The sequence below is a fragment of the Pleurodeles waltl genome, chromosome 6, assembly GCF_031143425.1.
Source record: "Pleurodeles waltl isolate 20211129_DDA chromosome 6, aPleWal1.hap1.20221129, whole genome shotgun sequence".
Lineage (NCBI taxonomy): Eukaryota > Metazoa > Chordata > Amphibia > Caudata > Salamandridae > Pleurodeles > Pleurodeles waltl.
The window spans coordinates 616,910,054-616,934,730 of record NC_090445.1 but is presented as its reverse complement, the minus strand read 5'-3'; the positions used below and the strand labels follow the sequence as shown (position 1 = coordinate 616,934,730).

The 24,677-nt window shown below is 42.8% G+C and overlaps 1 protein-coding gene across 1 annotated transcript in view; it reads left to right on the top strand.

Moving 5' to 3' along the window:
- LGR6 (leucine rich repeat containing G protein-coupled receptor 6) overlaps positions 1–24,677 on the top strand; it is a 404,113-nt gene that overhangs the window by 263,399 nt on the left and 116,037 nt on the right. Inside the window, exon 6 of the mRNA XM_069238930.1 lies at positions 7,730–7,801. Coding sequence (XP_069095031.1) covers positions 7,730–7,801 — 72 coding nt within the window. The remainder of the gene's footprint in view (positions 1–7,729; positions 7,802–24,677) is intronic.

Here is a 24,677-nt window from a genome sequence, read left to right as displayed (position 1 = left end):
AGTGTGAAGAAAGCAAAGGTATCAAAGCTCGGGTTAAAGAGTTTTCTGAATACCTCTCAAACACGTTATAGTTCTGGGTGACCTCTGAAGGGAATTGCAAGTTTAGGTATGAATGTCTATCACATTCTTTTCCTGTTTTGTAGATTGTGGAATCTAAGAGGAGCAACATATAGAAATAGGGACATCATACAAATGGGAAAGACAGAGGATGACAAAGACAGAACAACTGTCAGAAAGGGAGAAAGTAAGAACCTGCAAGTGTCGGATAAAGGTTCAGGGAGTGTCTGCTAGTGAATTAAAGAGGCCAGAGTTTAATTGCAAGGCCGCCGGCTTCTGAGCATGAGCCTTGGGCACCGGCACTCTTCCATTTACAAATCAAGCACTGTCTGAATCCTGCAGTCCTCGGTAATAGCCCCACTCACGTTGCCACATTGTCTCTTCACACTGTACCAGTAGAACTGGTGCAGCGAACAGGGAAGGTAGCAGTTAGTGGCACAGGGGCATCGGCCGCATCAACCCCCCCAACCCAGGTTCTTTACAGACTCAAGGGAGCCAGCATGTGGCAATCAGTCAGAGCATGGCCACTGGGGACCGACTTCTCGCTGCTATGACATAGGGGCAGCGATAACCAGTTTTTGAAAACCATGTTCTAGCATGGATTCCTATGGAAGCCATATACAGCATAGACATGTGAAAGAGCCAGTGCCACCAGAGTTGTTTCAAGTTTTCTCATCAAGGTCGGAGGGAGCAGTAGGCGGTAGAGGTTCGATTTGTTGCTTTGAAAGTAAGGCCAGCAATTTTTAATTGTAGTTAGTTTTCAAGAGGGAGACTATGAAGCCTGTTATGATCAGGAAATATAGACCTGCTCCCATGCTCCAAAGCTCCATGCACTCAGCAGCACCTGGCACTGCCCTATGAGGTACAAGATATTGCTGCTGCAATCAACTCTGGCCAATAAAACAGCATGTACAGAGTTTCCACGTTCCTTTACAATAAATGTCCTAATATGATACACTGTTTATAATTGTGATTAGGAGACATAGCAGTGTTGTTTGTGTGGCAGTCCAGACTCAGGGCCAATGCCCGAAGAAGGATACCCAACATTTTTGTCTGCACTGAAAGCGGACAATAAATCCCTTCAGAGGCTACGCCTTACATTAAATATTGAAATCAAGGCTTTTTAAAGACTTCTATACCAAAATCATCGCCAGTAGTTATTGGTGGCAGTTATTACTTGAGAACCCTATGAGTTAAGCAATCTCACTACTGTAACTTAAGTCAAAGGAATTTGTGATGTTTCTTCCGTGGTTGCTATGATTTTGGCTCAATTTCAAACAATGCTGGGATGTAGAATCATCCTTGATGGCCTTGAGGCAGGGGCATAGCTTTGGGGGCGGAGGGGTAGTGTTTGGTGTGCTACAACCCCCTAATAAATGTATTTGCTGGTAAATAATTGGGTGCAGGTGCTTTCAGTCGGGTATGGTGCAGTGTCTGACGTATTTCACTCGGAATTTGTACACACAAAACGCACACACAGTCTCCCCGTCTTTCTGTTTAGAGACTTCAACAATGTTGGTTTTTTTTAACAAAATAATGTGCTTTCTCTCACCTAGTACCCCTAACAATCTGCATTCCTCTCCCTTTCCGCTGCCCTTTAAGTCCCCCTGTGTTCCCTGCTTGTCCAGTACTCTATTTTAACATTATATGCTAGCCTGAGTGTTACGCCCCTGCTTTCAGGTACTCCTTGGCAGAACTGGTGTCTGCATTGTTAGACTCGAAAAGATACATCTGGCTGTCATGTACAGAAGGATGATCAGCGATGCCTTGCCGAGGGCATGCTACTCTAGTCCTGCTATTCAATACAAAGGAGGGACTGGGAGATTACTGGTCCAGTGTACAGTCTCCCAAACTGAACTATGAATTAAATAGGTACACTGTTCCAAAACTGTTTAGAGAGTGAAAAAGATGCAGGGTCGAGATCAGTCAGGAATATCAATGATATCAGGAGAGCCCTCAAGCACCCATGAGGGTGACAAGTTTCATCACTGGGCTGCCTCCTCGTCAGACCGGTGCTGCAATGTCTGGCGGACCATCCCGTGGACCATATTTCGACAGGATTAGGTACACTACCTTTTTCCCTCTGTAGAGTGTAGTGGAACATTATTCCCGTAGGCACTCTGTATGATTTTAACCTTGGCCTGAACCTTTTCCCTGACTCATTAATGTGATGTTTAAGGTTCAGAGCTATTTTTAACTCTCTCATTCTCTCCTACACTTATTCACAAGAAATGTTTCTTTTTTTCTGCTTTCACAGTCAGTATTCGTTTCAGACCCTAACCTGGCAAATTGCCTTCGGTTCAGCACCATCCCGGCTGCCGGGATGGTCCGCCAGACATTGCAGCACCGGTCTGACAAGGAGGCAGCCCAGTGATGAAACTTGTCACCCTCATGGGTGCTTGAGGGCTCTCCAGATATCATTGATATTCCTGACTGATCTCGACCCTGCATCTTTTTCACTCTCTAAACAGTTTTGGAACAGTGTACCTATTTAATTCATACTCTAGTCCTGCTACAGCACTAAATTACAGGTCCTTACAGGCAGTAGCAGTGGCCTTCTTCAGCAAACTCTGATTAATTTATTCCTTGGGGTTTAGTCACTCTAAATGGAAGACACAGGTTATGGTGGAATAGATTTAGGAATCACAGATTTATAGATTTCCTTTGCAAGGGTCAGGGAGAAATGTTTAATTTAAATGACCATAAATATGACTTATAGTCATCATATTCAAAATTGTCATTGACGTGTACTACAGATGGCCAGATCGGAACAGGCTGTTGGTCTTTGTAGGCACATCTGTAAAAGAATAGCTGTATGGTTAGTAGTATATGTACAGTGATTGTAGGAGGAAAATCATAGTATTTAGGGTACAGCCTATGCATAATTTACATGGCTGGCAGTAATTAGATCCACCCTGTAAAAATTACGAATCGCTCCAAACCAACTGGCTTTTATCCAATCACCTTACCCTTGGCACTTAAAACTCACATAGGCTCGTGCTGTGCTGATGTTTACTATGAACCCATGTGGCCTGCTTTTGCAGCCCTGAATGTCCCTCATTTAGATGTAAAATATGTCACTTCTTTGAACTTTATATTGTCACATAACAAAGTGTAAAAAAATCTCTCAGCAGAGAACAGGAAATATCTCAGCTAGGGCCCATAGTGCTCATCATTTGAGACCAAACATCTATTTTGATTGCATGGCTCTATTTTGACATCAAGCATTCCTTCTTTTTTGGCACAAACAAATTAATCAACAAACTCTGTTGTCACCAAGCATTGTTTTAAGTTAACAAAATGAAAGTTGTGGTACCCTTTCTTTGGAATTCAGTCGTCTAGAAAGGCAGTCCCACGTTGCATACCAGCCAGTCTACTGTTGTATTATATTGCGAATTTGCAAATTGATCCATGTGCACAAATGTCGAGAGATAGAAAAAAATGCTTACTGGCACATTTGATTTAATTTGATTTTTAAATATCTACAGTGCAACAAATGCCCATTGGCATCAAGGCACTATAGTTACTGCAGCCCACACAATCCAGTCGTAAATCACCATCTACATGGCCAAATAAAGCGCAACCTGTACAGTATACAGCCAGGTATTTAATGTCTTTTTGAACTGCAAGTGTCCTTTGATAGAAGTCAGAGAAATGGGGAGCAAGTTCCAGAGTCTGGCAGCTGCAAACTGAAAAAGCCCTCCATCGCACCTTATGCACTCTGGGTATAGCAACCAGATTCTGATGGGCAGATTGTAAGTCTTGACTTGGATTGTACCAATGGAACATCACCCTTACTCCAGCTAAACCCGCTTAATAAAGAGCCTTATGTAGTTTACAAATACCTTTAAATTTAATACGCTTTCTGATAGGGAGCCAGTGAAGCTCCTCTGGCACAGTTTGACGACTAGGAATATCAAGAACAGCACTAGCAAGAGCGCTCTGTGCAACCTGCAGTTTTGCTTTGGTATTCATTTTGGATTCCAGATAGAGAGGAATACCATAATCACTTCTGGACATAACCAACACTACAACAACCTGCTTTTGTGCCGAAACTGGAATTAAGGGAAATATTTTTTTCAAAATTCTTATAATCCAGAAGCACGTAGCAGCTGTGCCATTGGACTGTTCATTTAAAGAAATCTTCAAATCTAGAATCGCTCCAAGATGTTTCACCTTATCAACTGGGCAGGCAAGGTGCAGAGGAAGTACAGACACTGGGCATCATTCCAGATCAAGGAATGTGTTCTGAAAAGCAGCACCTCAACTTTCTCACCATTGAGTTTAAGGAGATTTCTTCCCATCCATTCTGCTACCACAGAAATACCATGTGAGAAATTTGCTGCCGTGGGTGCAGAGTTTCTAGGGATCGACACAATGATCTGGGTGTAATCAGCGTAAGATATCACCTGTAGCTCACAGGAACGGATAATGGTGGTGAGAGGGGAAACATACCGATTAAATAGTATAGGGGTCAAAGACGAGCCCTATGGTAGTCCACAAGACAAGGAGAAAACATCTGAAAAATATTGTTTCAGCATAACCCTTTGAGAGAGATCTTTGATGGAGGAAGACAGCACTTCTAATGTCCTATCTGTAATGCCCAATCCCTGTAGGCATTCAATTAGTAGAGAGGGGGAGATGGTGTCAAAGGCAGCTGATAGATCCAATAGGATCAAGGACATACCTTGCCCCTCATCCACTAACCACCTAATAGATTCTGTGGCCGACACTAATGCAGATTCAGTTCTGTGATGATGCTGGAAACTGAACTAAGATCTATCCAACCATCCCGAGTCCTCAGCAAACTTATTCAGATGGCCATTTAAGTGTCTTTACAAGATCTTAGCAGGCACTGGAAGGAGCGAGATTGTCTGATAGTTCATACGCTCCTCACTATCGAGATTATGTCATTTTAAAAGAGGCCTGACCTCACATCGAAGATGGGCAAAGCTATAGATGCATAGAGTCTAATTTGCACTTTTTCCTGTGCACTGCTGATGCCCACTGAAGAGCATCAGAAACAGAATGGGACAATTCGAGACCTGGAGAGCATTCAGCACCAGTGCCTCCAAAAAACTAGCAGCCCCTGGGCCTGTGAGAAGCTCTTCCATTAGAGAACCTTTCCTCATTTAGGCACGAAATGTCGTATAAATGCCACCGATAAGTCCTCACAGCTAAAAGTCAAAAGCAGTACAAATTCATATACCTGTACCCTTACATGATCTTCCTGCAAGGCGGACCACAGCAGAATCGGTGATTGCCTTGCTACTGGCCTCATAGCAGTACAACTAAACACCTTTGGTCTTTTTGCATGGTGTGATGCTCTTCAGCCTTGATGCTCCTGTCTTTGCACTACTTGTGAAAAGAAGACAGGGACACGTTTATTAGGTCTTTGTGACATGATGAACATCAAGGCGAGAACCAGAGTGCTACTCTTGGGGATGAATTGCAGTCCAATTAAATACTGGTGGCTCTTTCTATCCAATCCCCCCTGTAATAAACCTCAGCTTAAAACTAATTTACAGGCAGGTTTTATCTTGTTTGCTGCATTGGTTTCTGGATAGTTCATCACATTTAAGGGTGCTTTAATAGATACAGTCGATTGCAGGTAGTCATTGCATTTGACTGAGAAAATTAGAAGAAAGATAAAATGGCCTTCGAAACCACATATTTTTCTTCTTCAAATTTAACATCTTTTGATAGAGGGTGAATGGTGTGGTTTAGTTACATCCAGGCTACATCGTGAGCCGAAAATGTATTTTTACATTCTTAATGCCGAGAAGCCACGCCTGCAGTTCTCTACACTTGTGGTAGTTACATGGGGGGTTTGCTAGCTATCAACACGATTCACTGCAACGCATGCCGGTGTTTCCCGGAGAGAGGGGGCTTCAGCCTTTTAAAGTAAAGTGGACACTAAACTCGGTCATAAACCCTGAGGTTTATTTTAGTCCATAAAACATGTATATAGTCCAGTCACTCATCTGAGCACTGTAAAAGTGAAGTGCCTGTTCGTGTTTTAAATGGGGCTGTGTTATTTCACTCTGCACATTGATCATAAACTCTGGCTCATGATTTAGTCTCACATTTTTTTAGTTTAGTAATTTCAAGTATCGATGATGCCATGAAGGCCAGTCGTGTGTTTTTTGAAAGTCTGCTTTTAAATTTAGAAAGCGGAGATCGTGAGGCACCCTCAAGAGGTGAAGTCCCACGAGTAAAGTGTTTAAATGATAAATTGGCAGTAATGCATCCTGGCATGCAATTATTGTTTGATCTTTCGCACATATTTCCCCTGTGACATTTGTTAAATTGTTTGAGGTACGCAGTTGCATGACCCTTACATGCTAATCGCTTTTATAGAGCATGTGTGTGTCCACACGTTTGACATAGCTTCCCTTTGTAGCAGCATGAACGGGATTGACCAAGTTCTGAATAACCTCTACGAGAGGTCTTGTGATTAATGTAAGCATTTGCAGGTGGTTGAGTGGTTATGGCCTATAGTTTGCTGTTTTTTTCTGAGCCTTTGCTCTAATTCTTGATGATATAGCCATGTTGGACTAATGCTGGTTGGTATTTGATAACCAATGATATTTACTGCAGCCCAGATTCACAAAGTCAAGCGTCAAGGAAAGAGATTTACATCTTCCAGTGTCAGAAATGTCTGACTTACGTCGATAGTCACATATTTTTTTGGTAATAGGTGTAGATCTTGGAAACATACGCCAGGCGTAGATTTACACAAGTAGGACTGTAAAATCCAAACCCAACCTAGGCTGAATGTCATGATTGGAAAACCCGGCTCTTCAGTTTTACTGAAAAAGCATGAATTATTACTTTTTTTTTTGTTTTTTCCCACCAAAGGGAAAATGATTTTCCCAGAAGAAATGTCTTCCTCTGATAGTAGGAGCTCCTTTCCCCTCACGAAATACGAACTTAGATCTAGTTTTTTATAGACCTTGCTGTGTGTGTACATTTTGTATGCAAACGTTTTGGTAATTCAACAAACAGCAACTTTGTGGCTTTGGATAAAAGCATTGCCTGGCCTCACACACATCCCTATTCCACATTTCCCCCAAACTTACTCAGATCAAGACGTCCCCTTTTTAGAAAGGCCTTTTCAGCTAAGTATGTGTAATCCTGCGTGCACCTCTTGAATGTGTGAATCGGAATTTCTAATTTATTAGGGGCATAGTAAATAAGAAAGCCATACCCCACTTTCCATAAGACCATGTTGCAGGCTTTCCTTAATGAACCTGGTATTTGCTCACGCTCAGAACCCTGCTTAAGTGAGGGTGGAAATCCCTGGTCACTGTCTTGGCACCTGAGGTGCTAGTTCCGGGATTCTCCACATCCTATTGCCTAATGGCCGTCTTTTCTGCGCCAAAGTTTTTTCCTCGAGATATTGGGGACCCTCATGATAAGACTAGAGAGGCCGCTTACAGATCTTACACATGTTAATAACTATTGCGACCGTTTCTCCTTCCACCCGTCCCCGCAGAGACCAACTGCTTCCACTGTGATGTGATCAGCGGCCGCACCTGCAGACACGTAGATCACCCGAGGGTGCCCTGTGTGAGAGCAGATGAACAGCGGGGGCGGTGGAGACGAGATCAGTTACACCGATGCCTGTTCACTATTGTGTTTCATTCATTGGTATTTCCTGTCTCCGCAGGCACCTCCACAACAACAAGATCCGCAGCCTGGGGACGCACTGCTTCGATGGGCTACACAGCCTGGAAACCCTGTAAGTCCAGACAACGTGTGACTTTTGTTTTATTATATCTCTTCTTGAAGAGCAGACTGTGCATCCGAATACACCGGAGACACCACATGGCGCTTCTGTCTGGGGGCGGGACATCCATCCCCCTGGGACGCCTGGGACTTTGGTAATCAGGTGGCACTGAAACATTGGGCTGTTGTCGGCCTTCGAGGTGAGCTCTTCGATGGAGTGTTTGAACTCAGTGACTGAAAACAGTTCAGTAGACATTCTATGAAATTCTATGAGATTCTATGAAATGCAAGAACCATGAGAATAAGAAGTGTTTGACTCTGATAGCCCAGAAACATCTGCAGACCTGACTCAAAGCACATTTTTACTCTATTTTTCATCCCTGTGTGATCCTACACCGCGACTTCCATATTGGAACATACAACTAAGCTTAGAAAAACAACTTCACATGTGACCTTCAGTACAGTCCCCATCAAGACTAGAATTGCAACTCGTTGTATACAATTGCAGTGTCTGTGTGTTCAAATGAAGTCGGTGGCAATGACTATTAGGTCCTGTCGGGTATACTTAAGATTTAGTAAATCTCAACTTTAAGGACAGGTTCAGGATCACCTTGAGCCTGCGTCAATGTGCCAAGGAGGCAGACTTACAGCCCATACCAGCCACTCTGCCAGTTCCTTATTGCAACTGAGTATTCGATAGGGAAGCTAGCAAATTGAGCTGGAATGTCTTTGTTAGCAGAGGCCCAGCAAATTTCTGTGCACAGCAAGCCTTGCATGACTGTGCAAAACCTTTTACATACAAGATGCTTTAATGTTGTCTTCCTCTTTTTCTACTCACTTCCACCCCATTCTCTCCTTCTGTGCTCTACAATTCTGATGAGAACTGCCCACCCCGAGATTTGAATTACACTTTTAAAGATCTGGCATGAACCTCAATATTTACACGGGCATATTCTACTGAAAAAAAACATTAAGTATCACTGAAAAATATCCTCTCGCTTCTCCTCCTTTCTGTGCCTTTATGCTTCTAAACACTCACATGTAGTTGAGGCTTCCCAGTGGTCCACTGTTCATCTTGGTCTCCCCTTCACCCTGCACTGCACATGGAATCTTCCCATTTACCACTCGATGACATCTGCCGATGGTGTGATGCCCATTATTACCACTCTGCACACACTGGTCACCTGATGTTGGTATTTACCTCTTGCTGCGCTTTCTGGTCATGAGGTGGTGTATCACAAAACATTTATGACTGGGGCTATTTCAGGTCCTTGGTGGTATTAAGTTAGTGCTTGTTCCAATCACCTTTTACAACTATATTATGAAGGTAGATTTGTGGTGGTGGTAACATGTGTCAGTAGTTTTTTTGTTGTGGTGGGGATGTGTTAAGTTATTGTGTGCTGCTTTATCATGTTTTGTATTTTGTTGTTGTGCTGCTGTTCTGTTGTTGTTGGGCTGCAGTCTGTTTTCAATGTTTTGTTGTGTTATGTACTCTTATGTTTTTGTTGCGTTGTAATTTTGTTTTGCATTATGTTATTATGTTGTGCTCTATAATTACTCTAGAGATGTCAACAAATACTGCTATATTTCCGGCCAAAATTGTCAAATGAACTTTTGTACTCCAAAGAGACTGCTGGCTTTTGGGCTGCAGCACCTTTGCATTGCAGGCGACTGGGTCACTCCCACACCAGTTGGCAGCTGTTGGTCCAACCCTCCTGGTTCTCTAGCAACACCTCACCAAAACCCAACCGGTAAAGGTGATTTGTGGCAGCCTTGCATGGAATTCTTAAGCCCCCTGAGGGAAATCGTGGTGAAAACAATCCTTACCCTTTTCTCTCCATATACAAGTCTCTTACACACACACATAGGCAAGAAAAGAGATGCAGGACAGTTTTCTGTACATTTATTGAAAAGACTGCAACCTATGACAAAATGCACAAGCTGCAAAAATTAGGATAATTATGAATAAAAAAAAACAGGATTGTGAAAATTAGAGATGCAAATATATACAACCCCAACATATTGTCATATCATGAGTATACAATTCCTCCCTAAAAGCCTAATCTCTACCCCCTGAGCGAGAGCATGGCGATGTAAGCCTACTCTGTCTGTACAGTGTCCATGAGAAGCACACCCTGCCCCCATTTCTTGGTACAAAGTCAGACCACCAGTCTTCAGATCAGGATCCGTGGAGACACAAAGGCTGAGGTTGGCCGAAAACTGGCATGCAGCATGGATGGAAATTCTGGCTTGAACCCCTCTAATGCCCTTTGTCCTACAAGATGTTTTATAGGGGATATATGTTATGTTCATGCACAGAAGCCTGACGCGGGTATGTACCTAAGTACTGGACCGTTTACTCAGCCTTGGGGTTGGCAATACAAAATATTATTCTGTGTGACTCTCATTCCATTCTTGTGAATCTGAGGAAAAGAACATGTTGCAAAGTATGTCATCCATGGCACTGATAGTGACGCTTTCGCAGAATAGCAGAGCTGATAATGCAATTAAAACAGTGCCACTAAAAGAATTAATACAGGAATACAGAGCATAATAACTGGGTAAATGGGCACAGGCCGTGAGCTTAAGCTAAGCTATCACTGTGCCCAAGTGACTAAAATGTATCGACGACACCCTCCCCTATTGCCAGAACAGGGGTACAAAGTCCAAAGCCTACAAATGTACTGATTTAAAATCATAAAAGCATAACTTCGGTGTTCAAAGCGAGCGACTTGCTCTGAAACCCCCAGAGGAATTAACAAAGCGTGCTTGGCACTCAGTTGTGTCTATTGGCCATGATAACCACCCTCTGGGACTCGAAGTTAGAAATTAAAGGTACCATTCTAAACCCAGACTGTTAGCTGTTCTTCAGTGAGGTTTAAAAATTTTTTCCCAATTGTGAAATTTAGTAGGTGAGGGGATACTCGGCGTGTTCAATTCTTTTATTTTTTGCGAACTCCAAACAGGATGTTTGCTGGATGGTGTCATTTAAAAATATAATAATTTGTAAAGGAATAAGGCATGCTCTAAACAAAGCTTCCCTACCCTGTAGTTGCCAATCTTTTGTTCCCCATACACTTTTCAATTCAAAGTTTTTTTCCAGTACTCATAACCTGCCACAGCAAGACGGGAAACAAAGGAATGTAAGCAGATTCATTTTTTGTTGGTTATTAATAATTTCCTCAATTTTGTGTTGGTTATTAATAATTTCCTCATTCTGGAAGGTGGTAACCTGAAATAATACGATTCAGCATTGGTGCTGTCATGCCAGGCAAAATACACAAACGTATCTACAAATGTTTTGGGACTCCCCACAGGTGGTGTTGAACAATGTTCCCACTGTGTGTAATTGTAAACTAATCTTGGAGCACTGGCTTGGTGCAGAAAGAAATGTCTGTAATAGTGATAACAAAACATTTCCCCATAGTTCGCTGTGTTCATATAAGTCTTCACTTTCAGTGATGGAAAGTTCTGGAATCTGAGGGGAGCCGCAAACTTCCTTCTACCGAGCGTTCCCCCAAGTCTCCCGATAAAAATGGAACCTCACTGTGTGGGTAGGCCAAGTGCCCACCACAGGAAATGCCCCAAAACACAACATGGGCACATCACATTTTCCAAAAGAAAACAGACCTGTTTTTTGCAAAGTGCCTAGATGTGGATTTTGGCTCTAGCTCAGCCGGCACCTAGGGAAACCTACCAAACCTGTGCATTTTTAGAGCGGATTGTGCCACAAGCAACAGTGTCCACTCTGAACAATTCCTTGAACAACTGCACTCCAGTGTAGAAGTTATCTACATACAAATGGTGACCTTTGTTAAACAGTCATCTACTAAGTTCCCACACAATTTTCTCACTAACTCCAAAAGTGGGTAGACAACCAGGGAGGGGCAATGTTGGAATCCCTACCAGTGTAGACCTGGAAACTATAAACATATTCTGTACTCCTTTCAGACAGCATATACATTTTAATTCCATACTGCGCCCTCTTGCTAGGAATGTACTGCCTAAAAACCAAACGACCCTTGAACAGGACCAAAGACTCGTCCACAGATATTTCTTTCCCTGGGACATAGACCTCTGAAAACTGATCTACAAAGTGATCAAGGATAGGCCAAAAAGACAGTCATAATCAGGGTTATCTCATGGCAAGGCTAAAGCATTGTCAACAAAATGCAGCATCCGAAGAATAAACAAATACCGATTACTAGTCATGGTTGCAGGAAATATAGCCATTGCCATCAAGGGACTAGTAGACCAATAAGAAGCCAGTGATGGCTTCCTTATCAACCCATCAAAAAAGTCAAACCCAAGAACTTTTTCATCTCTTCACGATTTGTGGGAATCCACTGGATAGCTCTAGACTGTGGCCTAAGTCTGACAGCGTTGTCCCTCAAATACTGCTCTGCATACAAATTCGTCTACTCAACAATCTATTCCAAGAATACATTCTCTATGAACAACTCAAAGAAATTGACAGGCAAAACCTTTTCTGTATTCACTCTACACTCTGGGAGACCAGTAAAGGCAGGCAACTCTGGCTGCTTCATGTTTGGGGCAACCCAGAGTGCAGGTCTTCCAATGGGAAACCTTTCAGTCCTAGGCTGCTGCACTATTGGCACATCAGTGTCCTCCTCTAAAACAGGCCCTTCATCTGCACGAATAACATACATGAATAACCTATTATCAGACACTCCCTGGTGCTCAAGTTGTGTGAGAATCTCTCTCACTGAAGCTTTAGCCACATGTTGAATAGGATATTGTGGTTAAAGCTGTTGTGGAATTCCTTCCCTGGCACTGATAGGGGTCTCCCCGCCACACCCCACTCCCACCCTTTCCCTCACACTCCCGACCCCCCACATATACAAACATACACACACATAGATACACACCCATAAACACAGACATTCACCCACCCATGCATACATTCATACACACTCACATCAACACTCACAAACATACATCCAGGCACATACGCAAGCACACAACGCAACATGCACGTACACTCACACACCCACTCATGCATACAAGCATTACACACGCATGCCCACATACATACACAGTCACACACACACCCAAACACGCACACAACTCCCCCCACCTACCTCTCCTGTCGGAGAACCCAACTTACCTGCTTGCAGGGGGTCCTCCGGCTGCAGACGGGACACAGCGCTGCTGCCAGCAACAGCCTCCGCCAGCAAAACACTGCCGGGCCGTATCATGGAATATGATACGGTAGGCGGTGTTTTGCTGGCGTGGCGCTGCTGCTGGCAGCAGTGCCGCCATCCGCTGCCATGACCGTCGCCAGAATTCCGCCAGCATCTGGCAGAATTCCGGCTACGGTTATAATGGTATGGACAGTCTGTAGCCACGGCGACGGTATGTTGGCGGCCGTCGCAACAGGCGGCATTTGCCGCCAAGGTACTAATGAGGGCCTTTATCTCACAGGTTGTATTACATGTGGAAGGGCACCATCGAATACGTTTTGATTTTCTTGATAAGAGAGAGGTATCTTTAAGTACTGATAAGCTCTGTACTGTTGTGGTACGTATGCTATTGTGTATGCATGACATGTATGTGTATTTGCATCTGTTTCAGGAAAGTTGATCGTGGAGTGGAATATTTCTGACCTATATGCGTTGTGGGCGTCCACAATGATTGTGACATCCCCGCCCTCTTCCATTAGGCCATGGGCAAAAACAGTAGTTCCCGACCACAGCACCCCGGTGCACTGCCACAACCAGCCAGGGGTGCTGCGGTTGCAGTCTCTAAGCAAAGTCTATTCCACAGCATTAGGTGATCAAGCACCTTTCGCATAGGTTCTCATTATCCTAATGAGACTACTGGATTCGGGTGGCAGAATCACCTGTACTGCACCTATCCAGCACCATGTGACACCTGTTGGCCTAATCCGGATTCTGTTCTGGCTAACTAGCAGTGCCTCATCTCCATCCAAGAGCAGGGATGATTGGGGCAACCGGGCGCATTACATAAATGACTCCTCAGGGGAATCGTGGTCACTCAGATCTTATCCGTTTCTCTCAGTTACATTAGTCTCACATATGCAAGGACAATCAGAGGCAGAGTAAGGTTCAATAAGGTTTCATTGAAGTAACTGCATCTTAGGTAATAAAGCATGTATTGCAATAACTAGGATTATATAGCATAATAGGATTACAATTGTGATGAGGAGAGTAATACACAAAAATAACACTACCCTATTGTCACTAAAGGTTTTAAGGATAGTTCCTACCTATGCCATGTTAGAGCACAGCATGTTAAGCTCTAATTCTGCCCTTCAGGTTCCACCTGGGAAGACATCATCCCTCATACCTGAGCAAGAAGCCTGTAGTCTACATAAGCAGCTGCAGCGAAGCAATAAGCATACAGTTGTGGCCATCTGGCTGGAATCTCCCTCTAACGTACATGGGTCAAAGTAGTGTTTTTTATAATGAAAAAGCTGATGTTCCAAGAAAGCATCTCTACGTAACTGTGTGTATGTTTCTGTGAACATTGGAGACAAAGCATACCACTTTTGCCGGCAATCGATCTTACTGCAGCCTTGAGAAAAGCACAGAGTGAAAGAAATGTCTTGTTTAAGAACGCAGTGCTGACCTATGCTAAGAACATCTAGATAGAGAAAATAAAACAAGACCGCAAATGTGGCTATTGTTAAAATAATAAAAACGAAGCTGAATAAAATATATCTAGGTTAAAGTACACAGCGACAGGCCTAGTATGCTAAAATAACATATATAAAACTGTAGCTAAAATGGCTACACATCACACCTGTTGTTCAGCCTGCTCGGTTAAGTCTGTTACTACACTGTACAAAGTGTATTCCACAATGATTACATAAAGATGTGCAGGCATTTTAAATGGGCTATATAGTGTAACAGTACTCATTGCAAAGCCTCCGTCTGTGGAGGATAGTTCTGGGGTCTGTAGATGTGGGAAGAGGCAAACTTAGACATCCTTCAGAACTGCATCTGCAGACTATGGCTGTACAGGCTGTAGATTACATGTTTGAAAACACCACCCACTCTCTTGAGGAAAAAATTATTCTGAAGGTCATGACAAACTGGTAGATTAGCCTTTTACGAGGCTCCGAGACCTGCAGCCTTTATTGGAAAATACCTTATAACTGCATTTGTATACACACATGATATTTATTTCCTATTGTAAACCATCAATACTCTCTCTTCAGTTTTTTGTAGTGGATGACCATTTGAAAGAACTGCACAGCATCCATGTTCACTAGAAAATATATACATGGCTTGATGGCATATGTAGCCTTCTACGTACGTATTGATGTACACTTTATTTTAAAGAATTGGCATGGAGTGGACTTTAAAACCACCCAGAATTGTACCCGTTTATCACAGGCTACGGGAAATCATTTAGCTTAGTATGAAGTATTTATATTGGAGTACATGATGGACTAGTTTACATCTGAAAAGTACCTTTAATCATTACGGTTTGTCATATTCAGTTTATCTCCTGTGTGCATATGCAGAAGAAAATCCATTTTGCTGCTCCCCAGCCATTACCATTGTAAAGAACATGGGTGCACGCAGCTCATGCATACAGACTTTATGAAAACCTTTGGCACTTTAACGCCAGTCTTGTTGGCTTTGCAATTGCTTGCGTCCTCTACATAGGTATAACTAATTGCACCCCAGTTTTCATATTATATGGGGTTCTTTCTTTTCACCTTGTTTCTAAATACCTGTAATCTGGAATTTTGAATTCCAACAGTGATACTACGTATATCCTCTTCTAGGTACCAATACAAAAGCCTACATAAGTGTTGTTAGGTCATTTCTAGCAGTCATACTGTTATCATTGCCCAAATCTGCTATCATAATATTGTGGTTGCTTTTTACAAATCAATGTGACTAATTATTCCAGGGTCCTTTAGCTTGCTGGAAAGGGAGTAAAGTCCTGTATTTTTATCTCTCGATGTGTATTATCACTTTGGCCCTCGCATGGGACCGGCTTCTATTTTGCAAAACAGATTCATGAAATCCATTTTTTTTACCCCCAGTGTTGATCATTGCATATGAACTGATTGCCCATTAGTTCACATGGATAATATGTGGTATGAGCTCGTAACTCAGTGGTTTCCAAACTGTGTGCTGCAGCACCCTGTGCCCCTGGCTGGTTTTGGCTGGATGTGTCCAGCTCCAGACTGAACGCGCACAAACAGCAAACAGATGCAGTGACTGCATGGCCCGAGGGTGCTCAAATCCTGTGAAAGGAGAGAGCAAACATTTTCTTCAATTGCACACACTAGTCTCCATATCTTCTTCCCAATTATTTTCAGGGACTAAAATGGAAGTACTACAAAGGCAGGGTTACATACCCCCTACCTCTTCCCACCCCCACCAAAAAAGTAATGTAATGGGGAGCCGCATCTTACAGCCAATTGGTCAAGGGAGTCGTGGGTCAAAAAAATGTGGGAACCACTGAGCTTAAAGAAACTGGATGAGCGGATATCTGCAGTTATCCCTGATGTTTATAGGATTAGCCATAATAAAGAAAAGGTGTTAGGGTTGGGAACACCAATTAGGGAAAAATCCTTTTGTGGTTAAAGCTTGAACAACCTACAGCCTAGATAGGTACTCCCTGTTTAGCTGAGGAGGATCGTCCCCAAGACCACTGATGTCTCCGTGTGATGGTACTTAGGGTACCTTCAGTGTGTAAGAGACAGAGATGCTCAGGAGACTCATAAAATGAGTGCCTACACCATCATTGGTGGTGCCATGTCATATGGAATCTCATACTCCAATGAGACTGCTGGATTTTGGGGAGCAGCACCTTTGTGTTGCAGGTGACTGAGTCACCCCCACAGCAGTTGGCACCTGTCGGTCCAACGCTCCCACATTTCTAGCAGCACCTCACCAAAACCCACCCGGTAAAGGTGATTTGTGGCAGCTTTGCATGGAACTCTGAAGACCCCTCAAGAAAATCGTGGTGAAAACAAGCCTTACCCTTTTCTCTCCACATACAAGTCTCTTGCACACACATATGCAAGAAAAGAGAAGCAGGACAGTTTTCAATACATTTATTTAAAAGACTGCAATCTATGATAGCATGCACGAGCTGCAATGATTAGGATAATGAGGAATAACAAAATCAGGATTGTGAAAATTAGATATGTAAATATAAACAACCACAGCATATTGTCATAACATAAGTACACAATTCTTATTTAAAAGCCTAATCTCTGGCCCCCGAGCGAGAGCATGGTGATGTAAGCCAAATCTGTCTATACAGTGTCCATGAGAAGCACACCCCACCCTCCTTACCTTGGTACAATGTCAGGCCGCCTGTTTCCAGATCAGGATCCATGGAAACACCAAGGCTGAGGTTGGCCGATAGCCGGCACGTAGCATGGATGAAAATTCTGTCTGGAACCCCCTCTGATGCCTTTTGTCCGACAAGATATTTTATAGAGACATGTTTATTTTCATGCACAGAAGCCTGACGCGGGTATGTACCTAAGCGCTGGACTGTTTTCACAGTCTTGGGGCCGGCAATACAAAATATTATTCGGTGTGCCTCGCATTCCTTTCTTGTGAATCCGAGGAAAAGAATATGATGCAAAGTATGTCGTCCATGGCACTGATAATGACGCTTTCGCAGAATAGCAGCTAATAATGCAATTAAAACAGGGCCTCTAAAAAAAGCAAAAGTAAAATGAATAAAAATTAATACGGGAATACAGAGCATAATAACTGGGTAAAAGGGCACAGGCCACAAGCCTAAGCTAAGCCATCACTGTGCCCAAACGACTAAGTTAAATCGACCTACAACAAAATCAGTACATTACTTTAAAGTTCCATTGACAAACATCTATTTACCACTGTCTTTGTTCCTCATCACAAGTAGGATAGAATAGATTTCTGCATTTACCACACCCCGTAAATACCATTACCCCAGGAAGATGTACTTCCTGGTGTAGAAAATATCTTATATTCTGAGTTTTTTTTTATGAAAATGGAGCACAGCATGGAACATTTGTTTTAACACACCAACATCATAAAAAGGTTTGCCTTATTTCTGGGCACCCCCTTCCTAAACCAACCTCCCATAAACGTTGACAGATTTGAGCTGTCAGAACCTAGCAGAAGAATACTGCTAATTGATAAATGCTACTGCTAGTGAAAATTATGACACAACTTAAAATTCTGATCCCGATGTAAACTCTTGTGTGTACAGGGATCAGAATTTTGTCCTGAACTTGTGAGGAGGTGGTAAAATAGTACTGCTCCAGCTCTTCAGCTATTCAAGATACCAGACATCCCAAACTCTGGCAGAAACCATGTCTCAAGTTACCACTTCGAGCACTCGCTTTCTGTGACACAGCCCTTGATCTTGGTACTTGCGACTCAAAGAACTCTGCTAGTCATGTGATGCTCCTTTTTATAATTCACCAGGCAAGTCACATTATGTTCCCTTTACCCCTAATCGCAGCATAGAATCGGGTGGATTTTCCACTTCATTGCTATTACGATCTCTAAATAAGCATCAATAAAAGGCACTCACTTTAAGTCTTCAAACCTCATTAATAATAAAAACTTCTTACACATCATTAATTATGCTCTCCGTCTTGCGCTGTATTTTTCTGTTACATGTAACAATAATGAAACCTTCCATGGCTCTAAATTCCCAAACGTTGTTGTGGGTTTAAAAATCTGAAAAAAATATGGATATTTAGATCACACTTTTTATAACAAGCATTGGCAAAACCAATGCCAGGTGTTGGCTGCCAGCCTTTTGGCTTTTTCTCTATGTATTTTGTTTTGTGATGGTTTTTGCAGAACAATATTGTTGGGGAAACTGTCAGGCCATCATCCATCTAAGAAAAAAGCAATGGCTAAACTCAAACCCATTTATTTGGTTTCTAAAAGCACAATGGCGTATTAGTCCCTGACACTTAAAGGAATTACTTGCATGTTAATGTCCTCAGTGTGAAAGGACAGAATCTCATCACTCACAGTGAAGTTAGCCAGTGGCTGAATTTGGCTGAATCATTGCCCCATGCTATATGCTGGAGCAGGTGGGAAAAAAATGTTAATCAAACTATAATGGATGAACGGATGAAGAGGGCTTGCTGAAAGCTCCATAAGTTTGTATGTAATACATATAATGTAGTTAAACCAAAAAGTATTGGCTAATGCCAGACCTAAGGTCAATTTTCCTGGGAATTTTGAGCATTAACAGAGGCATACCTTGGATTGGCCTACTTTGTATGCATTTTGTAAGGATTTGCCTATCAGTTGTCATTTCTGATGCATTTTATGTTGGTATGACTCCTTTAAATTAGCTAGAGGTAGGTGTACTGCAGTAGTCTGCTAACATTGTAGAGAGGAGAAGAGGTGCTCTGCTCCCCCCTTTGTGTAGTGAACTGGGTTAGAGATCGTGGTGGCTACTATCTGACAATATTGTAGCCCAGGCCACAAAGCCTGTCTAAATTGTGTATAGGCTGCAATCGGCATTACTGTCCATTTTCTAAAGCTACCATGCTATGCCTATCAAACCAAGCACTGCTTCTCCGAATGTTGTTTTGAAGCAGGCTTCGTACCAAATCTCCAATCCTCTATCCCCTTTCCTTGTGGCAGCCAGAATAGACTATGATTTGCAAGACAAGTAATGTGCAGGGTGTTTTCCACATGTGCAGCATGTGGCCGTCTCCTGAATTCTTCTCACGTCTCCAGTCTCTCCCCACACAGTGGCACTCAGAGGTCCTCCGCCCAGAGACAGAAGAGCCTCTGTTTTTTTTTTTACTGATTTCTATCTGAACATGTTTAGTCCTAAGCTATTATGTATTGGGTGCACTGTTGACGTTCACACTGCAGCGCATCTTTAAACAAGTGCGTCAGACCCAAACATGAACAGCATGCCCGATTACTATTAATGTGCTGCCTCTAGGGTAGCCCCCAACTCGGCGCTGCCCTCAGGGCGGGCACTGCATTCAGTGAAATATGGAGCAGCTTCTTTAATCAGCCAATCCATGTTTCTCGTGCAGGCAGCATGCCACCTGCAATTTAGAGAGGAGATACAGATCCTCCTACAGGTGGACGCAGTGAGTGACTGCACCCGCCTGCAGGGGAATATCTCTGTGGTCCAGGGCAACCCCATCCCCCTGCCAGGAGGCCGCCTGTATGAGGTGTCGGACAGTGCAACACCTGTTTTGTGTGCACTCTGAGTGTGCCTTCCAAGAGCCTGTTTGTATCTGTGAACGCATCAATAATACGGCGCAGGTGCAGAGGCTAAGAGTTTCCTCCATTTGCATAGGATCAATATACCCCCATGCAAAGGAAGGAACACCCTTTCATGATAGCACTGGCACTACATGTGCGCCATCCCTATCAGTATTACAGAAAGGGCTGCACAAGCATCGGCAGTCCCTTCTTTAACATCATTGTGCCCCGGGGCACACAAAGTGGGCACACACGGCCCCGGGAGTCAAGGGGGTTCCCATTGTGGTGCAAACCGTTCAAACATCCCTTTCTCCTGAGAAGTGTATCTTTGATTGGCGTCTTTAAAAGTAATTACTAATTTACTGTTTAAGCTGCCTCTCCCACTGCTAGCCAACTAAATATGTCTGTGTGACTGCAGCATATCAGATTCCTGATGTCAGCCCTATTACCTATACCCAGCCGTCTCTGCCTCTCCACTACAGATGAGGTCCCATCCTGTGGGTGAAGTCCTGTACCGGGCAGACAGAGCGACCTCCTCACCTGATGCTGGGGGGCCAAAGTGTAACAACAGTTTCACTGTATACTTTGGGAACAAGTGTGCTCTCATCAGATACCGGAACCGTAACTGCTACAATCTGCCCCAGTGTGATGAAGTCCCAAGGTTGCTGCCCAGTGGCCTTTGGGTGACCACTCTGGACAATAGTGCTAACAGTGCTGCTGCCTCCACCATCCGTATGCTCCTCCTCTGTGGATATGAGATTGGTGTAGGGAAAAAAGAAGATCTTGACCCTAGTAACCAAAATGGAGAGACGCAACTCTGCATGGGTGGTGACGCATTGCCAACCAAGTTTAAGGATTTCTTTCTGATACCTCAATCTAACCCGCAGTTCGATAGCAACCTAGGAAACTGTACTAAGTATTCTCTGCAGATAAGACCCCCTTCTAAGTCACTCCATGAAGATCTGCCTGCCACATTTATATTGTGCCCCACGCCATATAAGTGGGCTGGTCTGATTGCACCCCATGCCTTTACTCAGAATGGAGCATAGAATGTAAACTTGTGGTAAAGGTGTCTATCCCCTAAAAACAAGACAGCAGCAGGCCCATCGACCACACACCTACCCCAATGTGTCTACAAAGGAGTCTCAAAGAAATTAGATATCCTTTGTGTGCACTCAAACCAAACACCTGCTGCTAAGGTGTAAACCTTTTTGAAAAAAAAGGGGAAAAACACATTCTTAAGAATAATGGTAGTGCACCACCCTTCAAAAAGACATTTTTGTTTTAAAAGTCCAATCCTTTAATGAGAGGTTGTAAAAAATCTTCTCTTTACTCTCTTTCTCTTTCCCAGCAATATATAAAATTATAACAGCAACAGCCAACGCTTTTCGTCCTCCAACATAGGACTTCTTCAGGGCTAATCCATTTCAGACTGGTTTGTCATATCCTGTATTTCTCTTGTGCCCTTAATATCTCCTGTTACACATCTTCTGTACTTTCCCGAAATAATGCAGCTATTTCAACAATTCCTGTTATTACGGTATTTTGTAGTTGCCCCCGTTTGTGAATCTGTAAAATATTCTGACAAACTTGTGGTAAAGGTTTCTACTTTAGATGTAAAGTGCTCTAATTGGATGTTGAGACTTGCTTCTAATGTGCGTGTATTGTATCCTAGTAACCCATTTCTTCATTTCTTATTCTATGAGGTCAGCCTTACCGGTTTGACTCTTCTACCCCTTTCGGACTAAAGGAACTCGCCCCAGCAGCCAGTCACCTCACAGGTCCGTTTAAATATGACTAAGCGCAAGATAAAAAGCTTAGAGGACGCTCCTAGGTCCTCAGAGGGCGAGATACCCAGATGAAAGTGTGATAATAGGGTCTGACCACCTCTAAGACTTTAGGGGGCAACAGAATCCCACAAAGGAACTGCAGGAATGAGGAGGTTCCTTATGATTGTTTGGTAAACTGCAAGGCATGCACACAATAGCACAATTTATTTGCATTATGATACAGGTCACAACTGCACACGTGTCTATTTTTGGGCATCACAGAACTAATGATCCTTTACTGGTCCTGAAAAAAGTTATCTGACCTATAGGGCAAGATTGGTATGGCTGAAATATTTAGACCCTCTATATGTTGGAGCTCATAATAACTCTAGTTACATCTACACTTGTTTTTAACTTTACCAAAGGTCCCCCCCTAATAAAAGTCAAAAGAGAAGGGGTACATGCAGTTAATTTAAATTTACTAGATCCCTTGATAACACTGACTAAGAGTTCTGTTGTTACTCAAGCGTAGAGCCAACCCAGATACTTTAGGTATGCCAGGTGGGAAGCCCAATGGTGAAGCATGCCACTAGTATGACTAGTGGGTGAGGGTTCTTTTCAAAAACAGGGATAGCACCCACCCACCTTTTTATTAGACAAGTGATGATAGACTCAGCCGAAGTGTACTCAAAACAAGGAGTCATATCATCAGCACCTCAGCCTAGAGTCTTTATAGAAAAGTATAAAGGCATAATCAGTATTCACTAAATAACATGATCAGGAGCTGAATTTGTGCTGGAAGTCAAAAGCTTAAACTTGATGTATCTCTGCTAGTGACAAATGTGCCCTAACTATGTTTGTCTTTGGCCTTGCAAGAGCTCAGAGTCCCAACACAACTGCTCACTTCTTGCAGATGGTGCTGTTCTCTTGCTTGCTTTTACCCTCTCTTGCTTCCTTACCATCATAGAATTATGGGACTTGCAGTCACTCCAAGGATACACTAAAAAGGATCTTGTTCCACCACACAGGCCTCTCGAGAAGGGTGCCATTTATCACCTGTTTTTTAACCCTTCACCTCCCTCCCAGGCTGCAATAGAGAACTGGAGTGGAGAGGCTACCGATGGGCATGGCAGTTCTGGGCCATATAGTTCTTACCAGGATACCACCTCTGACCAGATGCAGCTTTCCTTAGTGGATATTTACGGGTAATACTGTACTTACAAATATGCTGCAAAGAAGGTACTTCTTACTAAATGAGTTAGTACTGTTTATTCAAGATCGGCTTGATGCCTTCCCACTTAAAATATTTTAGCTTGACAAACATAACATTGAATACAATATCGGATTTACATACCAGGATAAGGACATACTTTTATGGTTCAACCTAGAAACCGCTGCTGGTGATTACAATCTGGCTATAACTTCTAAATTAGGCCTAAATATTGTTCCACCCTATGTCTTTCCATTGAGTTCTGCAGATTGTGGATAACAACTTATAGAACCTTAATACTTATAATAATAGTAATTGCAATTAATAATTATAGCACCAATAATACCCCTCTGACCTTCACTTACTGCTCCCCTTGTTCCCCCTATCGCCTTGAGACCCTAACGGGTGAATAGTCGTGCTTTACAATACTTGATTGATTGATTGAATTATACCAATAAATAGACACCAATAAGGAGGTTTTTGGTTACCCTTATGACGCAATATTTGTGGCAAGGAAAATAGTGAACAAACAGTAGCATTCAGTGCTTCGGTATCGATTAGAATTGAACTATGAAATCCCCATCTCTCATATGTTTTTGTCTAATAATCACACAATTCAGAGAAACAATTCAAACAAACTCTCCAAATGTGGTTGGTAGAACTTCAACAGACACGGAAGTTAAACAGACACTTCTAGTTCTTCAAAGACATCCAGTATTGGATCCAAACGAATTGTTTGGTTCTTAGTTGCCTTAATAACAGCACTGTGAAAGTTATTTCCATTCCACACTGGTCCTGTCTGTGTGTTCTACCGTCTGTCCTGGTCTCCTTTTAAAGAATCGAGAACTCCATCTTCGACTTGGCCTTTTCCATACACTAACAAAGACAAAATCATGGTCTTGTGAATCCTGTAAGAATTTAGGATTGAGAACAATACTCTTGTTTAATTATAGGACGTGCACAGAAGACTACTGCTATGGTAACACCTCTCCTTCCTTCAAGACAGAAGTTGAAAGGTTATCTCTCCTCCCAGACACATTTCAGCTGCTGGGTTAGGTAGATAGCTTCAGAAAATTGAACATTTCCCTTCTGCAACCTGTTCATTAGGGCCTCAGAAAACTCGACAATCCAATGCCTATGTATTTAGCTGCGCAATTTGAACAACGCGTATAAATAGCCAGCCCTGTTTTCTAAGCGTCTTGCTTCCGTCGCACGTTCCAATGCATTCAGTGCTCAAACAGGGATCATGTTAGCCTGAGTGAGGCCTGTGTTGTATGTACCATTATAAAAGACATTTTAAAATGTCACACGTCACTCTTGTTTTCGACAGTTAAAATCATGAACATATTTGGGGAGAAACAAAGTAAAAAAATGAATGTTAGCGTTTTTGACTAACTATTGCACCTTAGGTAAATGTAAAAACGAGATTTTGGTAAGTTAGATATCAGATTTTATTTTCACACTCAAAATTGTCCCAGGGGGTTATACATTTGAGGATTCCTGCTCTAAAGACAGGGTGGCTAGAAAAGCTGCAGACCAAATGTCAGCACCCGTAAACTTCACCCCTGTGCTTCCTACTTGGAGGGAGGAGCCATGAGGTTAGACGGAAGACTTTTGCGCATGGACTGCACTTCCTGTTGACGGTTTGCAGGTTGAAGCCATTCAATATTCACCTTAGAGATGTCACAAGGGATGTTACTGGCA